Raw genomic sequence first — 19,833 nt, 5'->3', positions numbered from 1 at the left:
TGCCTGTGGGTATGAAATGAAGAAATGAGTTTGAGGATGACAGTGACACAGGCGAAGTATTTTTTAAATCACATGACCAAAAGGCCATTCACTGGTTAAGATTGTTTTTGTTTGTTTGTTTTGATCACATGACCAAACACAGCACTTGAACAACAAAATAAAAATGTAAAAATATATAAAAAAATTAAAATATAAAAAAATAAGAGTTCAGAGCTTTTCACTCCAGTCCTGCATGTGGGACGTGCATAGCTGTCATCTCAACCTTTCCAGATGGAAACCCATTGGCTGTCTTGAGACTGACTGCCAATGAGGGGAAACTGGGATTCTGAGAGGAAAGCTAATGCCACTATAGCATGCATCGTGCCATATAGTCATTTTAGTTTCCCCAAAAGGTGCAAGTTGGTTTTAGGTCCATGGCTGGTGTTAAATCAACAGGGACTTCTGTTGTATTGGGGCAGTGTGTGTCCCATTCACACCTATCCACCAACATCTTGAATGGCTGCCTTTCTCTACAAAAGGGATACCAGTTCACTTTGGAAGCAAGAGGCCATCCTATTCAGGACATTTGAGGAGGCCTCAGAGACTTTGCAGGAGTGAAGCAAAGCATCTGGACTTTAAAATGCTGAATGTTCACTGTAAAAATTGTCTGTATTGAAAGACTGCTTTGGGCTAAGGTACCATTTGCACTATAGAAGGTTAAAGAAAATTTAAAGAGACTAGGATGGGCTTTCCCTTTTGTGACACACCCTAGAGCTCAAGAAGAGATACTTTTATGTCTGTGCTTTCTCTTTTTGTAATGGCTGTGTGTGAAGATTAGTGCATATGAATCTTGGTGTCGAATCCTTTCCTGCCGAAGGCAATACACTGCGTAGTTCTGCCATCTCAGCAACCACACATTGTTATATCTGACTTCCAAGCCACAAAGTGTCTTGTTACTGCCATGCTACTGAATACAATGCTCGTAGGGCAAACTAACTCACTAGCTGATTTCTCAGTGAAATAAACACCTACCGGCCATTCATGTACTTCTTGCTATCAAATCTTTCTGAAGATCTTTAATAGTTTAGAATTAGTCAACCAATGTCCAGCTAGCTTTAGTTTCCCCCAAGTTGTCATGGATGAGCGAGAAGAACCCCTGCCAAATAATTAAGTCTGGGAGAAGAGGCTGAAGTTAGACTTTTAGCACAATTACAGATTGTGCCTCATTTATGGGGAAAAGAGGAGTCCTAGAAAGACAGTTTTTTGCTGTTGCCTGCGAGTCAAGAATGTGTCAACAGGAGAATGGATGGCATAATACTTAGTACTAAAGGGCTTGCTCTTAAAACTATTTAACTCTTCTGTAAGCTTCAGCACCAATTGTGGTGTAACTTGGAGGCAAATTAGCTTTATCTCTGTATCATCTGTGGAACAGGGATATCTTTTATACCAGTAGTATGAGACTTAATTACAGAATCCAGAAATGAGGAAAACGTAAAGGCACAGAAATGACTGACAGTTACTCTAAGTGGGGTGGGGTGTGAAGTGGTGGATTTTTTTTATGCCAGTGGGGGAAATTATTTATACCAGCTTTAGGCTAACATAGGTGGAGAGAACCTGATCGTTGGGCCTCTCTCAAGAGAGTGAAGGGGACTTTAACCTAGTAGACTCAAATTCACCCCAACCCCATCTCCTCTCTGCAATGTCCATGCAGCATTCTATGGGCACGGTGAGAGCCCCCACTGCTGAAGTGATCTGCCTAGAAGCAGAATGCTTCTTTGCTGATAGAGAGGCACCCCTGCCTAATCCTAACCCCTCCAGCCAGTGGATCTGAGTGTTAGGACTTCTCTGTAAATTTTTCAGTACAGTGGTACCTTGGTTTAAGAACAGCTTAGTTTATGAACATCTTGGATTAAGAAAGCTGCAAACCTGGAAGTAGGTGTTTTGGTTTGTGAACTTTGCCTTGGAAGCAGAACATGTTTCGCTTCCTGTTGAGTGTGTTCCATTTGTAAACTGAGTCCCCCGCTGCTATGGGAAAGCACGCCTTGGTTTAAGAATGGGCTTCCGGAACGGATTAAGTTCGTAAACCAAGGTACCACTGTACCTATTTATTGGAAAAAAGAAACCAATCTAATTCTGCTGGCATTTTGCTGCCTTCAAAAATCATGCCATATCATACCCTATTTTTGATGCTGTTTTTTTACATGGTTTCATTGCCATTTATCAAATTGACACAGTTATGGTCTGTTTCACTTAACAAATTTAGAGTTAGTTAAGAATTATGTCACAGACCTTTTACCGTGAAAACAGTATTCCTCTCTCAATTGAACAAGCTCCTAGCTGTTCGCTTTGCCAAAAATCCACCATTGCACATATTTTCTAATCTCTCCTGCCCCATAGGGGTTACTGACTGAAAACACAAAAATTAAATTAAGATGGCACTCATTTATGAGGAACTGGGGTCAGAACAACTGGATCTTGTAACAGCTGTTATTTCACATACATCTTAGAAAAAGAAAATTAGAGGAAAGCAAACACAAATAAGGATTGCCTTGGCTATATTTCTCTTCTGTGTTGTATAAACTAAATTTGTTCTGTAACTGGCTTTAGTCTGTCCAGTATATCATAACCATTGCTTCTGTTCCAATTTCTCTTTGTCCTTTTTTAGATTTTTTTTGTACAATAAATATATATAGCAAAAAGCATTTTCTTCTTTTAATGCACTGGCAGAGTTTTAAATCTTAAAAAGTTTATAGCTCAAGAATCCCTGTATTTGAGTGTCCAGCAAAGCCATTATGTACAATTTGAGGCTGAGTTATTATACTTTGGGATATCTTTGGTTCTATTCCTAAGAAGGAAAATATTAGAATAGAAAGTTTGCACACATGTGCAAGGCTGGAGCTATGTATCCCGGTTCCCAGAACCATACGTTATACTTCCCCTGGAGAGCTGGCGTTGATATGATTCTTGAATCAGTTACAAGAAGCTACAAGGATGCTGGAAGGAGACACACCTTATTTTGAAACCTTCGTTATTCCATATTCCATTATTCCATATTCCTAGCAACTTGTTTCTCCCCATTTTTTTTAAACAGCAAGAAACAAAAAGTCCAAAGGTCTTAGTTCTCAGTTTCCCTTGTTTACTCTCCAACACCATCTTACTGGGCACCATACCATTCATATCGCTGGAGCAATCTGATTATGCTAAAGCATGCTTGCGGTCAGAACACAGGGGACCTAACCTTATTTTTAAAAAACAGCCTTATGATTCCTAGCCCCTAGCGAATTCTTGGACAGGATCAAAAAATGTTCCCTAAAGCCTTTCATTTTTTTCTTACATGCCCTAACACTGAATCATCAAACTATATAACTGAGAAATATTCCAAAGCAGCCTTTCGCAATTGTTTCCTCCGAGTCCTTGTTCCCAGATTAAGGCTGCAATCCTGAACACATTTATGACAAAAACACAACAGGACATTTCCAAGTAAACAAGCACAGGATTGCATTGTGAGAGAGAAAGGAACTCTGATCACCTTAAAGGTGGACGGAGGATGGAAATCAGAGTTTCTCATTTTTGTTGATAAGCTCTAAAAGAAAAACCCACTGAGGATTGGAACCTAAACTGAAACTGAATTACTTTTGATTCTCTAGGTCATCCTTCCCTAATGTGCTCTCCTGATTGCTTGGACTACAACTATCCAGTAGTCTGGAATCAAAAAAGCTGTATGCCAAAACATCCAGAGGACACCACATTGGGGAAGGCTGTCACAGGAAAAAATACCCTAATACTAACATACCATTTAAGCACTATATGTATATAATTTAAATAGCATTTCCATCATTCCTAAGTGCTTATCTGGCATGTGTCGCAAAAATCAAAATGGGTCAATGCCTTATTAAAATAATATTCTAATATCATTTAGCCCATGACTATTATTTTTTTGGATCTACTTTGCATCCGTTCTACAGCTCTAAATCACATACTCTAGTCCAGAGCAATGAGCTATACACAGGCTATCATGCACAAGGATTGCCGTGCATGGGCCTGCTGGACAGATGGTGGTGTCAAACTCTGAGAGTGCGCTGATCACCTGCTGGGAGAGAAAAGGGGAGCTGACTTCAGTCCATTCCCCTGTACAAATGGATGATTGTCAAGGCTGTCAGCTCTAAGAGTGGCAATCAAGGTTATGTGCAGCCCTAAGTAGTGGGTTGTGTGCAAGAGATGCAATCCAAAAAAGGATGCTGTGGAAAGCCTGTATTTATATGCAGATTATCCTTGCTGGCACCAGCTGTTTAATACGATCACTATTATAAGTGATTTAAGGTGTTTAATACAACCACTAAGTGATTTAAAGCAGTCACCTTGGAAATGCTTCTACCGCCATAGCATCTAAATTTATTGATGGTAAATTGCTCCACTGATGAGATTTAGTTAGCGCTCGTTCATCTAGCACCATTTTCTCATGTTTTGTGACAAACACTGAAACTTGGGAAAGAGCGGCAGCAATTCATTTAGTTCTCTCATCCAAGTTGGGGAGATGGTTAGAATGTCAGCAAGTCCTTTCTTCCCACAGAATGTACAATCGCTAATAAGCCATCACTTTCACATGGAGAATGCACAACCAGACCCCAAAATAATCAAGTCCGGCATTCTAGACAGGGACAGCACAGTGCAAGCTAAAGCAAACATTATTAATAAAACCCAGGGTTGTAGCTATTCCTAGAAAAGAAAGCAGAGTGTAGTGCTCCCAAGAAAGAATGACACACTGAGAAGTTCAGATTGAAATGGAAGATGGGCATTCCAGTTGCTGACCTGGTGCCACCTCATAAAGAACCAGACAACATTGTCAAAATCGGGGGGGGGGGGGGAGTATAAAAATAAATAAACAAACAGGAAAAAACAGCTCTCCCAAATAGCCCTTAATGCTTCACACTTAAAGTCACTACCGATCACGCCAGTGTTAACTTATCCTTCCCATTCATTTTGATCCACTCTGTGTAACCCTAAAGGGAAGGCACCTGGACAAAAAGAACTCCACCCCCCATGCCTTTCAAATACCTTTCAAGGTGAGATTTGAATGATTCTTACTAGGCAAATGAACCTTTGCCTAACCCCAACACTTTGCTAAACTGCACTCTTCTGACTGTTCTGTCCAAATCAGAAAGATCCCAATCCAAGTCAAACAAAACATGTTTGGCAAGTGTGGTGGGTTTATGCCCTTGGATCAGGAAATATACACATCTAATAATCACTGCCTTAGCCCTAACGCTACATGATTCTTCACAATGACATACATAGAGGAAGGATGTATCCTATTTGGTGCAATAATCCACACCATTCTTCTCTCCTTCAGCATTTTACCTTTATCCCTGTAACCATGAAGGCAAGGTCCTGGACAGAACTGTGCATGTCTGAGTGCTATGTAGGATCTAGTAAAGCACTGATAATTTTACTTTTATTATTTATCTTTACTCATTTATTTTATTTAAAGAATGCAGATTATACAAAGGAAATCAAATACTGTCCCGAAAGGCAGACCCGCAAACAAAAAAGTTATTCCATCTGTTTTGCTGTCCCAAAATTGTAAAAGCTGAGATTTACAACTGGCCAGAAGTGCTGCAGGAAACTGGATCATGGGATGTTGTTTTATGGAGCCCTCATTAGGAGGTGACAGGTATGCTGAGAATGCAAGAGCTAATTACATTGCCCCAATCAGAGGAAGTGGTGTGAATATATACACACATGGACATGAAACCGATCAGAGCAACTCTAGCTTGCTGGCTACATGTGTTGTCTGGGTGAAAGGGCTTGGCGAACTGAAGTTGCTTGGTAAAACAGGATAGAGGGAAGTAGTTGTGGCAGTTCAAGATAAGGAAGGCTCTGAAAACACAGGTTTATTTCATTAAGCACCTGTGTATGACCAAATAAATATGTGCCAAGCTCTAAGCAGCTCAAATCAGCCAACTTCATTAAGCTGACTCTTAGGTAAAAGGTAAAGGGACCCCTGATTGTTAGGTCCAGTTGCAGATGACTCTGGGGTTGCGGTGTTCATCTCGCTTTATTGGCCAAGGGAGCTGGCGTACAGCTTCCGGGTCATGTGGCCAGCATGACTAAGCCGCTTCTGGCAAACCAGAGCAGCGCACGGAAACGCCGTTTACCTTCCCGCTGGAGCGATACCTATTTATCTACTTGCATGTGCTTTCAAACTGCTAGGTTGGCAGGAGCAGGGACCGAGAAACGGGAGCTCATCCCGTCGCGGGGATTTGAACCGCTGACCTTCGGCAAGCCCTAGGCTCAGTGGTTTAGACCACAGCGCCACCCGCGTCCCACTCTTAGGTTTCCTCAAACAATTTAGTTTAAAATGCTTGCTCTTCCTCAATCAGATATTCTGGAGAGCCTTCTTCATGTGATATTTTGCATCCACAGAATTTCCAGGACACTTTAGAACACACATGCAGATTACATCCAAACCAATGTATACAATCTACAGAGCCTTTCCAAAAGATATTCCACAGACATTAAATAACACTGCTAAAACTAGTCTTCACAGGAAGGAATTTCCAAGACAATCTCCATGTGAATTTTATAAATCTTCCTTCCAGCTGCAACATATAAATAATAATCCAGTACACAACACGGTACTAGCTCCTGTAAGTAATTGTTTGGTTCAAATATGTTTGTAGAGGATAAGTGCAAATTCACAGAGGACAGATTTATCTATGATTTATTACCCATGTGTTCAGAGATAGCATCTTCTAATTACCAGATGCTGGGACAAGCAACAATATATGCTATCACCACCATGCCCTGCTTATGAATCTTCCTAAGGCAACTGCCTGACTGCCAATGGAGTCAGAATGCTGAATATACAGGTCTTTCATCTGATCAAGTAAGGCAATGTTTAAGTTCTCGTGAACCACTAACATATGGACTCTTAGCAGCAACCTAGTCCATGTTTCCTTAGAGGCACCTATTTGTGCTTTTTCTGCAGTTTCCCCATCTTCTCCTCATTTATTAATGTATGTTAGATGTTGTACAAGTCCACTCCTAAAGGTTCACAAATCTTAACAAAAATATTTTAAAGCTAACTCTCCAATGTTTCATCTCTATCCTAAATTTTGTCTCTATTCCATTAGTTGTGTGCTTTTCTTCCTAACTCAATAATGGAAACCTTTTATTTAAGATCTCACATATTTTTAAGGCGAATCTCTGTCAACTGCACTTGTATTTCAGTTTGTGCAGCAGACTTGCCAGTGATTTATTTATTGTGGTTAGGAAACAACTGGCTAAAGCTCTGCATTTCCTAAGAATTCAGCAGCTTGAAGGGCTGATAAAATGGGAACACCCTATTGGAATGTATTATTATGGGTGAGCGGCACACATGGACCCTGCAGGCTCCATTGGAATTGATAAAAAAGGAGAATGAGAAGATCTGTGGAGAAGAGGGAGAGGCAGAGGGATGACAAAGAAAGAAAGAGAAAGAGAAGGGGGGGCACGTGTTCAGCTGGTATAGCTGTGGACAAACCAAAGAGACATCAAGGACTTTTTTTATTATTATTGAAGAACAACCCTGGTCATGGGTGGCATGTAACCAAGGAAAGCAGGATCAATAAACGAGGCCAATATTTTAAACATTAACCAGTCACAGTATTTCATAGTTTTGTATTTCACTTCCTCTTATTAATTGTATATTAATAGTAAATTAATGTTTGTGGCTATCAATGAACATACCAACCATCTAAGGCTTGAAAAAGAAACTATTCAAGCCCATTCTAGGCTCTTTTGGGAACAGCAGAATATAAATTTAATAAATAATTCTGAAAATGGCTGTTTCTGTTTGACTAGCCTCAATATTCTCTGGGGCCTTTACAAGTAGGGACATGAACAGGATATGGATGTCCAAAGCTCAGATCAGTTAAGCAGGATAGGAAAGCAAGGTCAGGGCCAGCTGGGAATGATATTCCTTGCTGGCTGGCGTTTACTTAAGTTTTCATAGTATATTATTCTGGGTTGTTGTGAGAATAAAATGGAGAGGAGGAGGAAAAACCATGTATGCCACCACAAACTCCTTAAAGGAAAGGTGGGGTATAAATATCAAAAGTTTAAAATTAATCAGGAAATACCGCAACCTCAGCTGAATGAAAGAAAAGGCATTTATCTGAAACTGAAGCAGGAGTACCAGGCAAAGGATGCCACTAACCCACTGATAGATTTCATGGAATCCAGCTTATTGAAAATGTGGAGAAGTGAGCTATACTGAGAAAAATGTGGAAAGCTGAACAAGAATGTTAAACTGGCTGACAGAGACATCTGAGGGTCTACTTGTGCTTTCTATCATTTAATGATGATACTTTTAAAATGGGGGGACACGCACTAAGCAAACCACAGAGGTATAAAAGGCGTAATGATGCTGTGGAAAGGTACATTTCTAATATGGCTCAGAAAAATGAAATTGGGAAAGCTTGGATAACACAAAGATAAGCTACAGTTGAAGAGAGAGAGAACAACCTTTTAAAATAACTGAGATACTCACAATCAACTGAATAATAGACTGATCATGTGCATTTGCAGTGTCAGACTGGTGGAGAAATTAGGTCCCATAACTCAAAAGATATTTTAGGGGGAAACTCTGCAGCCCTGCAGAAATGGTTTGACAACATCCTTGATCATTTAGAGCAAGAGGAGGAGGCAACTTAGATAAAATAGGACGTGGTATCTCAGCAAGCAAGGTTGGAAGAGATGCTATAAAAACGTTATCTGGTCTGCAAGAAAGCTACAGAAGCAAAAATTAAATCTGAGAAGAGGCAGAATGAAACTAGAGTTTGGCAGCTAGAAAATTAAAACTCATGGTTTTATGACACTGTACAAATCTTGGGAGTCTTGGGGAAATGAAGACAAGTATCCAGAGACTCTCACATAATAAAGATAGGGGGAAACTGCAACACAGCATTCACAGCCTTCAGCAAGAGAAAAGAGTGGGGATTTAATTTCCCCCCTCTAGTATCATGGAAATACTGCAGCTAAAATCAAATGCACAAAAAAGACTCCTCTAAAATGATGAGCAGAACTTGGAGGGGCAGGTTTCTTGATGATGGTGAATGTTGGAAGTAAATCAGAAAATACTTGACTCAACAAACAAATACACACTACTCAGGAATACAAGAGTGCCAACAGCAACACCACAACTTTTAGCTCAGATTGAAAACATATAGGTTAAGTCTCATGACAAGATGTGTTGCTTAGTAGCAAATAATTGAAAGGTTTGGAAAACCTACTAACTGAAACTTGATGCTCTCTATATATCAAGCCAGTGCCATTTCCCCCTGAAATATTCCCAAGAACCAACTTCTGCCGTGCTTGGACCCATTGCCACTTTTAGGGGTTGGATATGGGTTTAAGCACACTGGGGAATACATTGGAGGTGAGGCTGCTCTGACAGTTTGGCCAGGAAAAATTATTTCTTAATTCCGAGATGTTTTATACACGTTATTTAGATGCATATATTCTGCTTCATCCAAATGGATGGATTGCATCTGCCTATAACTTTAAGCACCAATCCTGCTACTCCCAGTACAAATCATCAACACTAGCAGGTGCTTTCTTCCCATCATGCTTCCCACAATGGAACACCTTCTTCAGAAGAAAGTAATATAGCCAAGAGTGGCTTTCCAGATAGGACCTGAACTTATACAATCATGCCACTGGAACTTATTTTATGCCCCTCACTTGGAGGAAAGCATCTATTGTGGTGATAGCAAGACTATCAGGACCGAAAAGTTTCTGCTTGGGTGTGCATGTTTGTTGTGAAGGGAGATGTTGAAAGTTTAATGAGCAATTGCTATTGTTCTGGTCATGTCTGTATCACCTGCTTCTGCTTGGTGACTAGCTGACCTAATTTAAAGGGAGAGAGTGTCTGTATGGATATGGGGGATAGATAGGAGCACAATCTGAGGAAAGACTGGACAAATGAGAACAGTGATAGTGATGGCTATGCTTCGTACTGACGGCCACCCACAAACCAGGGCCAAAACTTGTGCCAGCTATGACATAATATAGGCTTTCTAGCCTTCCTCTTTGCTGCCGCATAACAAGTCTGCCCACGTACAAATGCCCACAGTAATTAAAACACGGAGCAAGAAAGCATGATTGGCTTCCACCTGACTTGCTCATGGGAGATAATGTGGCCAGGAAGCATGCAGAGAAAAGGGGGGGTCTCTGAAGCCATCTGTTTCTCATTCGAGGTATGTCCTGGACTCCTTTGGGAGGAAGGGCGGTATATAAATTTAATAAATGCCTTCAAACAGAAGCAGAGAAGCACCTGAATTTGTGGCCAACAATTTAGGATCTGCTAGCTGATCCTCTTTAAAACTGGAAATGATAATAATAATAATAATAATAATAATAATAATAATAATAATAATAATATATTATTTATACCCCGCCCATCTGGGTTTCCCCAGCCACTCTGGGTGGCTTCCAACAAAACACTAAAATACAATAACCTATTAAATAACCTATTAAATAATAACCTATTAAACATTAAAAGCTTCCCTAAACAGGGCTGCCTTCAGATGTCTTCTCAAAGTTTGGTAGTTATTTTTCTCTTTTGACATCTGGTGGGAGGGCGTTCCACAGGGCGGGTGCCACTACCGAGAAGGCCCTCTGCCTGGTTCCCTGCAACTTGGATTCTCGCAGCGAGGGGACCACCAGAAGTCCCTTGGTGCTGGACCTCAGTGTCCAGGCAGAACGATGGAGGTGGAGACGCCAGGGATTCAGCTTAGGACCTGGCTGGAACTGCAACAACTGCAGAGTCAACGTCACTCTGAAGTCGAGGGACGTTATCCTCAAAATGTGCAGTCAGCTGGCCACAGGGGGTCTTCAATGTTCCAGAGGTCCCTCGACCACAATGGGAGCCAGTCATCTCTTGATAATTTGAAGTAGCTCTGCTGGGCAGGTGCTAAGGAATGCACACAGGCTGCAAAATGGCCCTCATTGTGGTCTCATGGTAGGCATGATTATGTGTACTAACCAGTGTTTGGTTGACTTCAGAGTGAGACTTGTATCACTTGCATGAGATCCCTGCATTGTATAGGGTTGGACTAGCTGGCCCACAGGACCCCTTCCAACTCTCAAAAGTAACATATATGGCCATATCCAGCACACTTATGAACTCTGCCTTAATTCTTGCAGAGCGCTGGATATTTTCCTCTGTTGTCTAAAGCTAACGTACATTTGTGGATGACATCCCCTTATCACCCTGTTAATAAGTGATAATACAAAAACATTATTTACCCCACCATTGTGTTAGAAAAAAACAGTGGCAGAAACTGTATAAATTGATTCCAACAACATCCACAACCGGCCCAAACAAACTTGCCCCACAAACAAAGAGGAAAGCAAAGTGGGACCAAACATAACAGAGATCCAGTCAATATCTGAGGAATAAATCCTGAAGCAGGGACCAAACACAACAGAGATCCAGTCAATATCTGAGGAATAAATCCCGGAGCAGGGTATCAAAACAAATGAAGCAATAGAAGTAACACCCCTGAACCCTGGAAGGAAAACATCTGGAAGTATAGATATTAGAGAAGATATGATCCATAACATTGATTGTGACATATTATAGGGTAACTCAGTTGCCTGGCAAACCTTGGTCCAGGGAAAAGGATGGAATTTGATATTGATACCCCGAAAACTTGTATGTGTCAGCTACTCAAAACCAAAGGCCTTTCTATCTCAGATAGATCGCATAATGCATCTTCTGGACACCTTAAATGATATGCTGCCAGGTGTAGTAAAACCAAATGACATTGCTTCTATAGAGTACTTCTACTATTTACCCCAATTTGTTAAATGCATCGGTAGAGATGCGAGCATGGTGTAATTAACAAGACCAGTGCCTATTCCAGGAGAAATTTGATGTGGAAATAACCAGACCATTTTAAACTACAGCAACCATTCTGCTTCTTGGGATCAGTAGAGGCAATGTGGAAAGTGGCTGACATTAAAGAGAAATGGCAACTCTGAGCACAAGGAAGCAGTTCATCTCACAGCTGGCATGAAACTGACCAATCCTCTCTAACTCCTCCCCTGGCAGAGGGGAAATAATCTGAGTTTCAAGAGGTCAGAGCTTCAGGTGAGAGGTCACTTGATTTCCCCGCCTCTAGAAATAAAATTTCGCTATGTCTCTATAAATATTTAAAAGAGCAGCGGGACTGGGGGCAGGGAGGACGACACATTTCTCTTTATTAACTCCTCACTGGCACACACTTCCAGGCTCCCCCTCTCCCTTTGTTTTCTTATTTTCCTGAATTTAAACAGGAGAAAGATTTTCAAACCCACCCACAGAGGGCTCAGGGGCAAGAGGCCACTGGGGAGAAGAGGACATTGCAATTGGGAAGAACATGTGTTTGTATTTCTTTGTGAAGGGATGTACGCACGCACGCACACACAAGATCCCTTCTCCCGTTTACATTGTGCAAACTTAACACAAATTTCCATTTTCCCCCTCCCTGACCTATAGTCCTACTTGCATTTAGAGCCCAAGCGTCTACTGTTGAAAAGTGACTTCATGCTGAATTTGGGTGCTACACGGCCTTCCTTAGCTCTCACGCTGCAAGGCTCGGCCATCCCTTTCTTTCGCTAGTTTTCCCACACTTTCTGCCGCTCATTGTATGCCTGATGCTTTTTCTATCTGCCTATTCAGCTCAAATTAGTCACGAGCAGCCCCCAGCTTAGAGAGGAAAAATAAATTAGGTAGTGTTTTAAACACAGTTTGATTAGAATGATTTCACCCCCACCCACCCCTTTGCTGAAGAAGGGGCAATGCATACCCTCGAAAAGATAGTGTCCTCTCTAATAAAATCCTTCTCCCAATGCAGGAGTGGGGCACAAGGCAGGGAGAATAAATACGGAGGGACAGTTACCCTTGAAGGGTACAGAAGGTGGCTAGGTAAGTAAAGGAGATGGAGAACAGGAGTTATGACTATACTATTATTATAGGACAGTAGATATGACTGATAAGCAATGTATTCCGAAAAGTATTTTTATTTAAAGCGCTGAAATGGGGGGCATGGGCAAAGTGTAGATGGACCTATAATAAGATATCAAACCATCCTTTAAATCAGCTATTCATGTTTTCTGTGTATATTTACATTTATCTTTTATTTCCAATAGTTAACCTGGACTGCAGCTGTTCTGTTTCAACTAAATTTTACTCAGAGTAGATCCACTGAAATTAATGGACCTAACTTTGAAATTAATGAACATAACTACATTGGTACCTTGGGTTAAGTACTTAATTCGTTCTGGAGGTCCGTTCTTAACCTGAAACTGTTCTTAACCTGAAGCACCACTTTAGCTAATGGGGCCTCCTGCTGCTGCTGTGCCGCCGCTGCACAATTTCTGTTCTCATCCTAAAGCAAAGTTCTTAACCCAAGGTAATATTTCTGGGTTTGCAGAGTCTGTAACCTGAAGCATATGTAACCTGAAGCGTATGTAACCCGAGGTACCACTGTATTGCTCTACTCTGAGTAAAACTTAGCTGAATACCTCCCATTTCGTTCTCAATTAAAGAAAACAACTGCCACCAATGGGCCTTTGGTTCAGTATAATAAAGGGATAGAAAAAGATGCTTGTATATTCATTCATCTAAGTCCTGTAAGGGAGAAACAGTAAAATTGCCTCCACTGATTTAGAAGCAGCAGTTACAGCAGAATTAACAAATGTTAGCACAGGCTTCCTCAAAGTCGGCCCTCCAGCTGTTCCCATCATCCCGGACCACTGGTCCTGCTAGCTAGGCATCATGGGAGTTGTAGGCCAAGAATAATCCTCACCACTGGATTAGAAGCAGCTATTAGGTTCTTCCCTCCATCAACTGCCACCTGACAAAAGCAATTCCGTCCAAAGATGGAACAGAGTAGATAGAGGAAGAGGTGGGAAGCAGAGCCATTAAATTGGCCCAGCTGAGAGATAAGTAATTTTTGGCTCATCATCTCCTTGTACTGTTTTCTGTTCCAGCTGGTTGTTATAAGAACTGTGTAACTAAAGAACTAGTGCATGAGTTTGCTTTTTTCCTTCTCTCTCCCAATTTTCCTTTTACATACTTTTAGATTGTAAGCAGCAGCCCTGGGACTGTCTTAATATTGATATTCATAAACTGCTCTGGGAGCTATTTTTGGCTGGAGAGTGGGACAAAAACTCTTTAAATCAGCAGAGTGGAGAAGCTTTCGCAGCCCAAGGGCCACAATCCCTCCTAAGCAACCTTCACGAGGCAGCACACTATTTATGGACAGAGCCAGGGGCAAATAAGATGGGTACAGCAAGGGACACAGCTCTTCTCTTTGTACAGTAGACTACATTCCAGCCATGCAAAAGTCAGAGGTTTCTACACCCCCCAGTGGCGTAGCGTGGGGGGTGCAGGGGGGGCCGGCCGCAACATCTGGGGGTTAGGGTTAGGGGGCGCAAATCCACGGGTTAGGGGGCGCAAATTACTTGCCTTGCCCCGGGTGCTGACAACCCACGCTACGCCACTGACACCCCCATCTATTCAGACAGGTAAGGGTGCATAGTCAGTTCAAGAATAACTTCCAGCCAGGCAAGAACAGTTGAAGAGGGTATGCATCAGGGCCACTGATGGGTGTTGCATTGGAAAATAGGGTGCAGATTGCAGAGAGTCCCAAGGGCTGGACAGAGAGGCCTGCATTTAATTCCCAGGACTTAGCTTTCCTATTTGTTTTTAATGAACAAGAATGAAACTTACGGAATAATGAACTGCTACAATAGCAACACTATCCTTAAATGTGTGGCAAGATCGTAGCAGTTAACAGAATTTGCTCTAGGCTGAATATTTCTTGGATTCTATCTACACAAGCGTTTGAGTTCATGTAGGCAACTAGCTTTCCATTTGGCAAACCTGACCAAAACAGGATGTTTGTTTTCTAGCAGCTGCTGCCATGATTTACAGGCATTTTAATACTTCTGTATTAAAAGCAGACAATACAAAGCAGACAATATGAAGACTGCGCACCAAAGGCAATTCAGTGTGAGAATCAGAGCCATTGCCTTCTTTGCCTCAAAACTGGTGTATGTCCCTTAGACAAATTATTAGGAGTGCACACCCAAAATTAATTAATGTAGATTAATGCCGTAACTGTCCTTTTATACTCTACCACCAGAGTGGTTAATGAATAGTTAAGAGTCAATAGCACCCCTCCTTACAGCACCCTTGTGTGGAGTGGGAATTAGCAATTGAGTACAGAACTAGGAGGGAGTAATTATTTGAATGAATTAATGTGAAAAAGAAAAAATAAGATGTGATCACTCCGGGCCCTAGTTTTGTTTTTGTTGAGCTAAGAATAAATGTGAAGGTGGATGCACAAAGATAAATGCCTCTTTGAGATTTATTTCTCTGCAAACTATATAGCAAGGACAAGATCCGTCCCAACCACAACAATTAAGCTTTGCTAGATAAGACTGTACAATTATATAAATATTATCTGCACCTTTCTTTAGGAACTTAACTAGTAACTATTTCCAGATGGGTAGCCATGTTAGTTTCTTGCAGCAAAACCTAAGAATCTTGTGGCACCCTAAACATCAACAAAATTTATTACGGCTAATAACTACAAGCTGTTTCATAAACTTAAACATATAATTTCTTAGTGATATGTATACATATTTTAGAAAAAAACCCAAATGATGTTACCTTGGTTGCTATAGTACTGCTTTCAGAAGAGGAGAACTTGTGCACCCCTTCTCTCTTCTTTCATTTTGTGCAAGTTGGGTAAACAGAAATAACCAGAATATATGAGAGAAATCCTATGATTAACTGAAACTCAGTGTGGTATTGAAAACGAATAATCAGAATTATGCATTTTCTACAGTTCAAACTCCACACTGAGAACTAATTAAGCAAGACCATTACATGTTCCCTTAGCTGCAGTTTTGTAAACTTGCATGCCAGTAGATGTAAACACAAAAGGTACATTCAGTTATGCTCTGATCCCTCAAAGAGCAAGATACAACTATTGCCGTAAAGAAGCTGTTTTATTATGAAACCAGGAATGCAATGCAGTTCTGCTTTCATCATAAGCTACAAAACATTTCAACCAAGTAATCAAACTGCCAAAGGTTTATGAGTAGAAAACACATATTACAAAATTAAACATATAAAATAAACCACAATATTCATTTTGAGAAATTAGGGTGTTGAACTGATACTATACGACCTCAGGACCAGATCATTAGAAAATTGCTCTGAGATGGCATGAATAATGAAAGCACAAGCACACTGGAAAAGCACAAATAAAACACACAACATTTAATGAATTCAGTATAAAATCAACAAGAGTCAGCTAATGGCTTTTAAATGCATTCTTTAATCTGTATTATACACAAAAGAAAGGAGTTGTGTGTTGGATACCAAAAAAAGCCATTCACCTTTGAATGAAAAATTAGGATAAAATACTCCCCCCCAAACACACATACTTGGAGCACAAATGGAACAACATTCATTCCAAAAGCCAACCGAATAACAGTATATAAATCCAGACACAAACAGGAAAGGATACCTTTAGTACATAGAAAAAGTCTAGTAACTTCTTCCCTATATAAAATATAAAATATACCTGTAAAAAGGGGTTTTGGCTATATGAAATAAAACAGGAATAAAGATGGAATCACTTGGACAGAGGTATATTTTTGGTGAGATAGCCCTGCACTTCTGAAACAAGTATGAATAAGTTATTTGGAAGAAAATGAGATGCAACAATGTGATAGGACAGAGGCTTTCTCCAATTTGTTATCTTTATTAAATTGCAACTAGAAGCATTTGACTCAAAAGAGAAACAAAAAACAGTGCAATTTGAAAATCCACCTGGGAAATGAAAGTAGTGTAAAAACACTGAACTTGAACATTACATTTTACAACAATTCTTTCCACAGCTATAATCTTAGAGCTTTTTGATGCTACTTTCAGAGAAGGAAATTATCAGCATTTGCAGTAAATGAACTTTCAGAAACTCATGGTAAAGTTTTTCACTTTCTGCATCCTGGGATGCTCTATACTGCAGCCAGTCACAGTCTGATACAATTCATCCCATTATATGGGCTAAAAACATCATTTAGAATACATAATAGCTGCACAAGGCATTAAAAAAAGGACTAATGCTTCAGCTGACAATAATATATGACCCATATAGATGTAAGGCTGACATCATATGACTTCCTAAGACCTAATGTTAGAGAACTTTTAGCAGAACCCAAGGAGATAAATACTTTTAAGTATAAAAACAGTTTCAGATTGGGGTCAGTCAGGTGAACTTTTTGAGTTATTTTACTAAACAGTAGACATAGAAGAGGAAGACTATTTCTGAGCCATGGGCAATGTGAGAATTGAAATAAAGAGACAATGAACGGCTTTGTAAAATTACAGGGAAGGTTCAGACAGCTCTGGATTTACGTACTACTTCAACTGGAGTTCAATAATGTGACAAAAATATTAATATTCCTCATATTTTGCAAATCCCTTTATTTTGTGCAGCTGCTTTCATCTGTACAGAGAGGAAGCAAGTTGGAGGCATAGTTTGGTTACAAGTGGCTAACGAGAGAATTTGCCAGAGAATTCAAATTGTTACATACAGAAACAGAACACTTTTATTCTAGGCTCTGAAATTTGTTTCTTTTACAAGTCTGCCAGGGAGGGGTGAGGGGAAAGCCCAAATGAAGAGCTCGTTTTAAAATACAAAGCCAAGATTTGTGTGGGGGAGAAAATTATATTCCTCATTAGGGACGAAGAACAAGAATGTATAAAAGATACACCCCAAACAAGTAAAGGCTAAGAGGAAGGATCATCAGACGATGCCAAAACGTTCTGCTCTTTTTCTCTTCTTTGCCTGCAAATAGGGATTAAAGAGAGAGAAAATCAAGAACAAGGGGAATGGCAATGCTGAGCATGTGTTTTGGCAGAAGGAAAGGTAGAAAGTCTATAAGAAGTGTCACAGTGTTGGTTTAAGAAAGCATTTTTCATATCAAATTTCACAAGGGGCACTGCAATTGCAACAGGGCCTCCAACCAGAGTCAGAAATTAAGCTGTAAAAGCATGAGATACAGTGGCCTGGTGGTTGCTTCATCTTGCTGGGTTATACAAGAGAGCTAGGCTAGGAACAATGACCACTTTACAGGCCTGGAAAGCCTTCCAGGCAATGGGGAGGTGGGAAATGTAAAAGGCCAAAGGGTTAACACTCTTCTATTCATGAGGAAGGCGAGAGGGACACAGTCAAATGCATTAAATATACTCATGCGTCTCTGAGATATGCCTCCAAGTTAATACACCAGGGGCATATAAATCTTAATTTTTACCAGGATAAATAGCCTAGGGGGTAGCAGAAGTCCTAATCAAGAATCTCCAGGGGAAAGGTGCCATTCAGCATATACAATACTAGAAAAAGACCTTTTTGTTTCAGGCGCACTCTCTAAGTGACCTAACGGAAAAGCATGGAATCCCTCAGACCAGAGCCCAGCCACCCCCTTCGCTCAAACTGAACAGGGGGATCATTCTACAGCTGCTACTTCATTTTGTAGCGCAATGCTTGCATAGCATCTGGCAAAAACAAAAAGCACCAAACCATATCTGAACCCCATACAAGATGCCAAAGAAAATAAACTTCCTGCATAGAATATTCAGGATTCCTCAAAGGAGGAGGAATCAGGGACCCAAATACTGCTTCCATTCCATAGGCAAAATAAGACCCCTTGTGATGGGCATTATGGCTCAATACAAATCACAATTAACATGAATATAGATTTACAGAAACAAAGAATTGTCATGCTAGAGTAGGAGGATTAAAATTAGGCAAATAGTTCAAAGAAGGGATCAAAAGACACATAAAACGACAGATTCTTGCCACAAAGAATTTGCAAAATGTGACATGAGGAAAGAACTACCAAAGTGTTAGAATAACTATGAAATGTCCGGGGGAAACCCCTAGGTTTCAACAGGAAACAAAATCATTTTCTACAGAGACATAGCTATGTCAGTCACTTGCAGCAGAATCAGTTGGTCTTGTGGCACCTTAAAGACTAACAAATTTATTATAAAATGAAATTGTTATTGTACAAAATAAATAAACAAACTGCTATTATAAAACAACATTGGATTCCTTCAGTACCCTTCTGTGATATTTTCGTGAGGTGAATAAACTTACAGCATGGTGCAAAAATAAAGAAGCCAAGTGTGGGGTTCAAGCTTCTAAAATCTACAACATCAAAATCTCGCTTTTGCTGGACGTTTATTTAGACCATTCTCCTTGCCATTGATTTCAGTAGGCAGTTTTTTTTTAGTGGTATAAAGAGGCAGGTAGATAATGTTCCATACACCCAGCATGGTATTTGTTTCACATCAAATTGAAAATCACCATGCTACCTCTGCAATGGATAGAAAGCTGGGTTTGGACCTGATGACCCAGATTCCAGTTCCAACTAACTTCCAGTTCCAACTAACTGGGTGGTCTTGGACAATTCATAGGGGTTGTTATGAGGATAAAGTTAGCAACTATAAGCTTATAGCCTCCTCTTTCTCATCAAGATAGTGATAGAAAAATCTGAAGCAATATAGATTATCCCCCCCCCGAAAATACCCCCCCTCCCCGCGCAAAGCACAGTAATGACCTGATGTATTATCTTTGAAGTGGAAAAGAAGCAATTTCTGAGGTCGCCCATTGATGGAGTATCTGAAGTATTATATGACCACCTAGGATAGTTTAGTGGGACCATGGGGGTGGGGGCAGAGAACAGGATAAAAGAGACACAGTGCCATCTTGTGGAGTGTTTGGCATTCTTTCACAATTCATCACA

General features: G+C 40.5%; 2 protein-coding genes across 3 annotated transcripts in view; one reads left to right on the top strand and one right to left on the bottom strand.

Moving 5' to 3' along the window:
• The window catches only part of ORMDL2 (ORMDL sphingolipid biosynthesis regulator 2), a 171,681-nt gene that overhangs the window by 90,141 nt on the left and 61,707 nt on the right, over positions 1–19,833 (top strand). The window lies entirely within an intron of this gene.
• SARNP (SAP domain containing ribonucleoprotein) overlaps positions 16,753–19,833 on the bottom strand; it is a 57,206-nt gene continuing 54,125 nt past the window's right edge. For both annotated transcript variants that reach the window (XM_053375264.1, XM_053375265.1), the window contains one exon: positions 16,753–17,873. In XM_053375264.1, the coding sequence (XP_053231239.1) occupies positions 17,832–17,873 (42 nt within the window). In that variant the 3' untranslated portion in view covers positions 16,753–17,831. The remainder of the gene's footprint in view (positions 17,874–19,833) is intronic.

Source organism: Podarcis raffonei, chromosome 2 (genome assembly GCF_027172205.1).
Source record: "Podarcis raffonei isolate rPodRaf1 chromosome 2, rPodRaf1.pri, whole genome shotgun sequence".
In the NCBI taxonomy this organism is placed as follows: Eukaryota; Metazoa; Chordata; class Lepidosauria; order Squamata; family Lacertidae; genus Podarcis; species Podarcis raffonei.
Note: the sequence above shows the minus strand (reverse complement) of the source record. Positions and strands in the feature narration are given on the sequence as shown.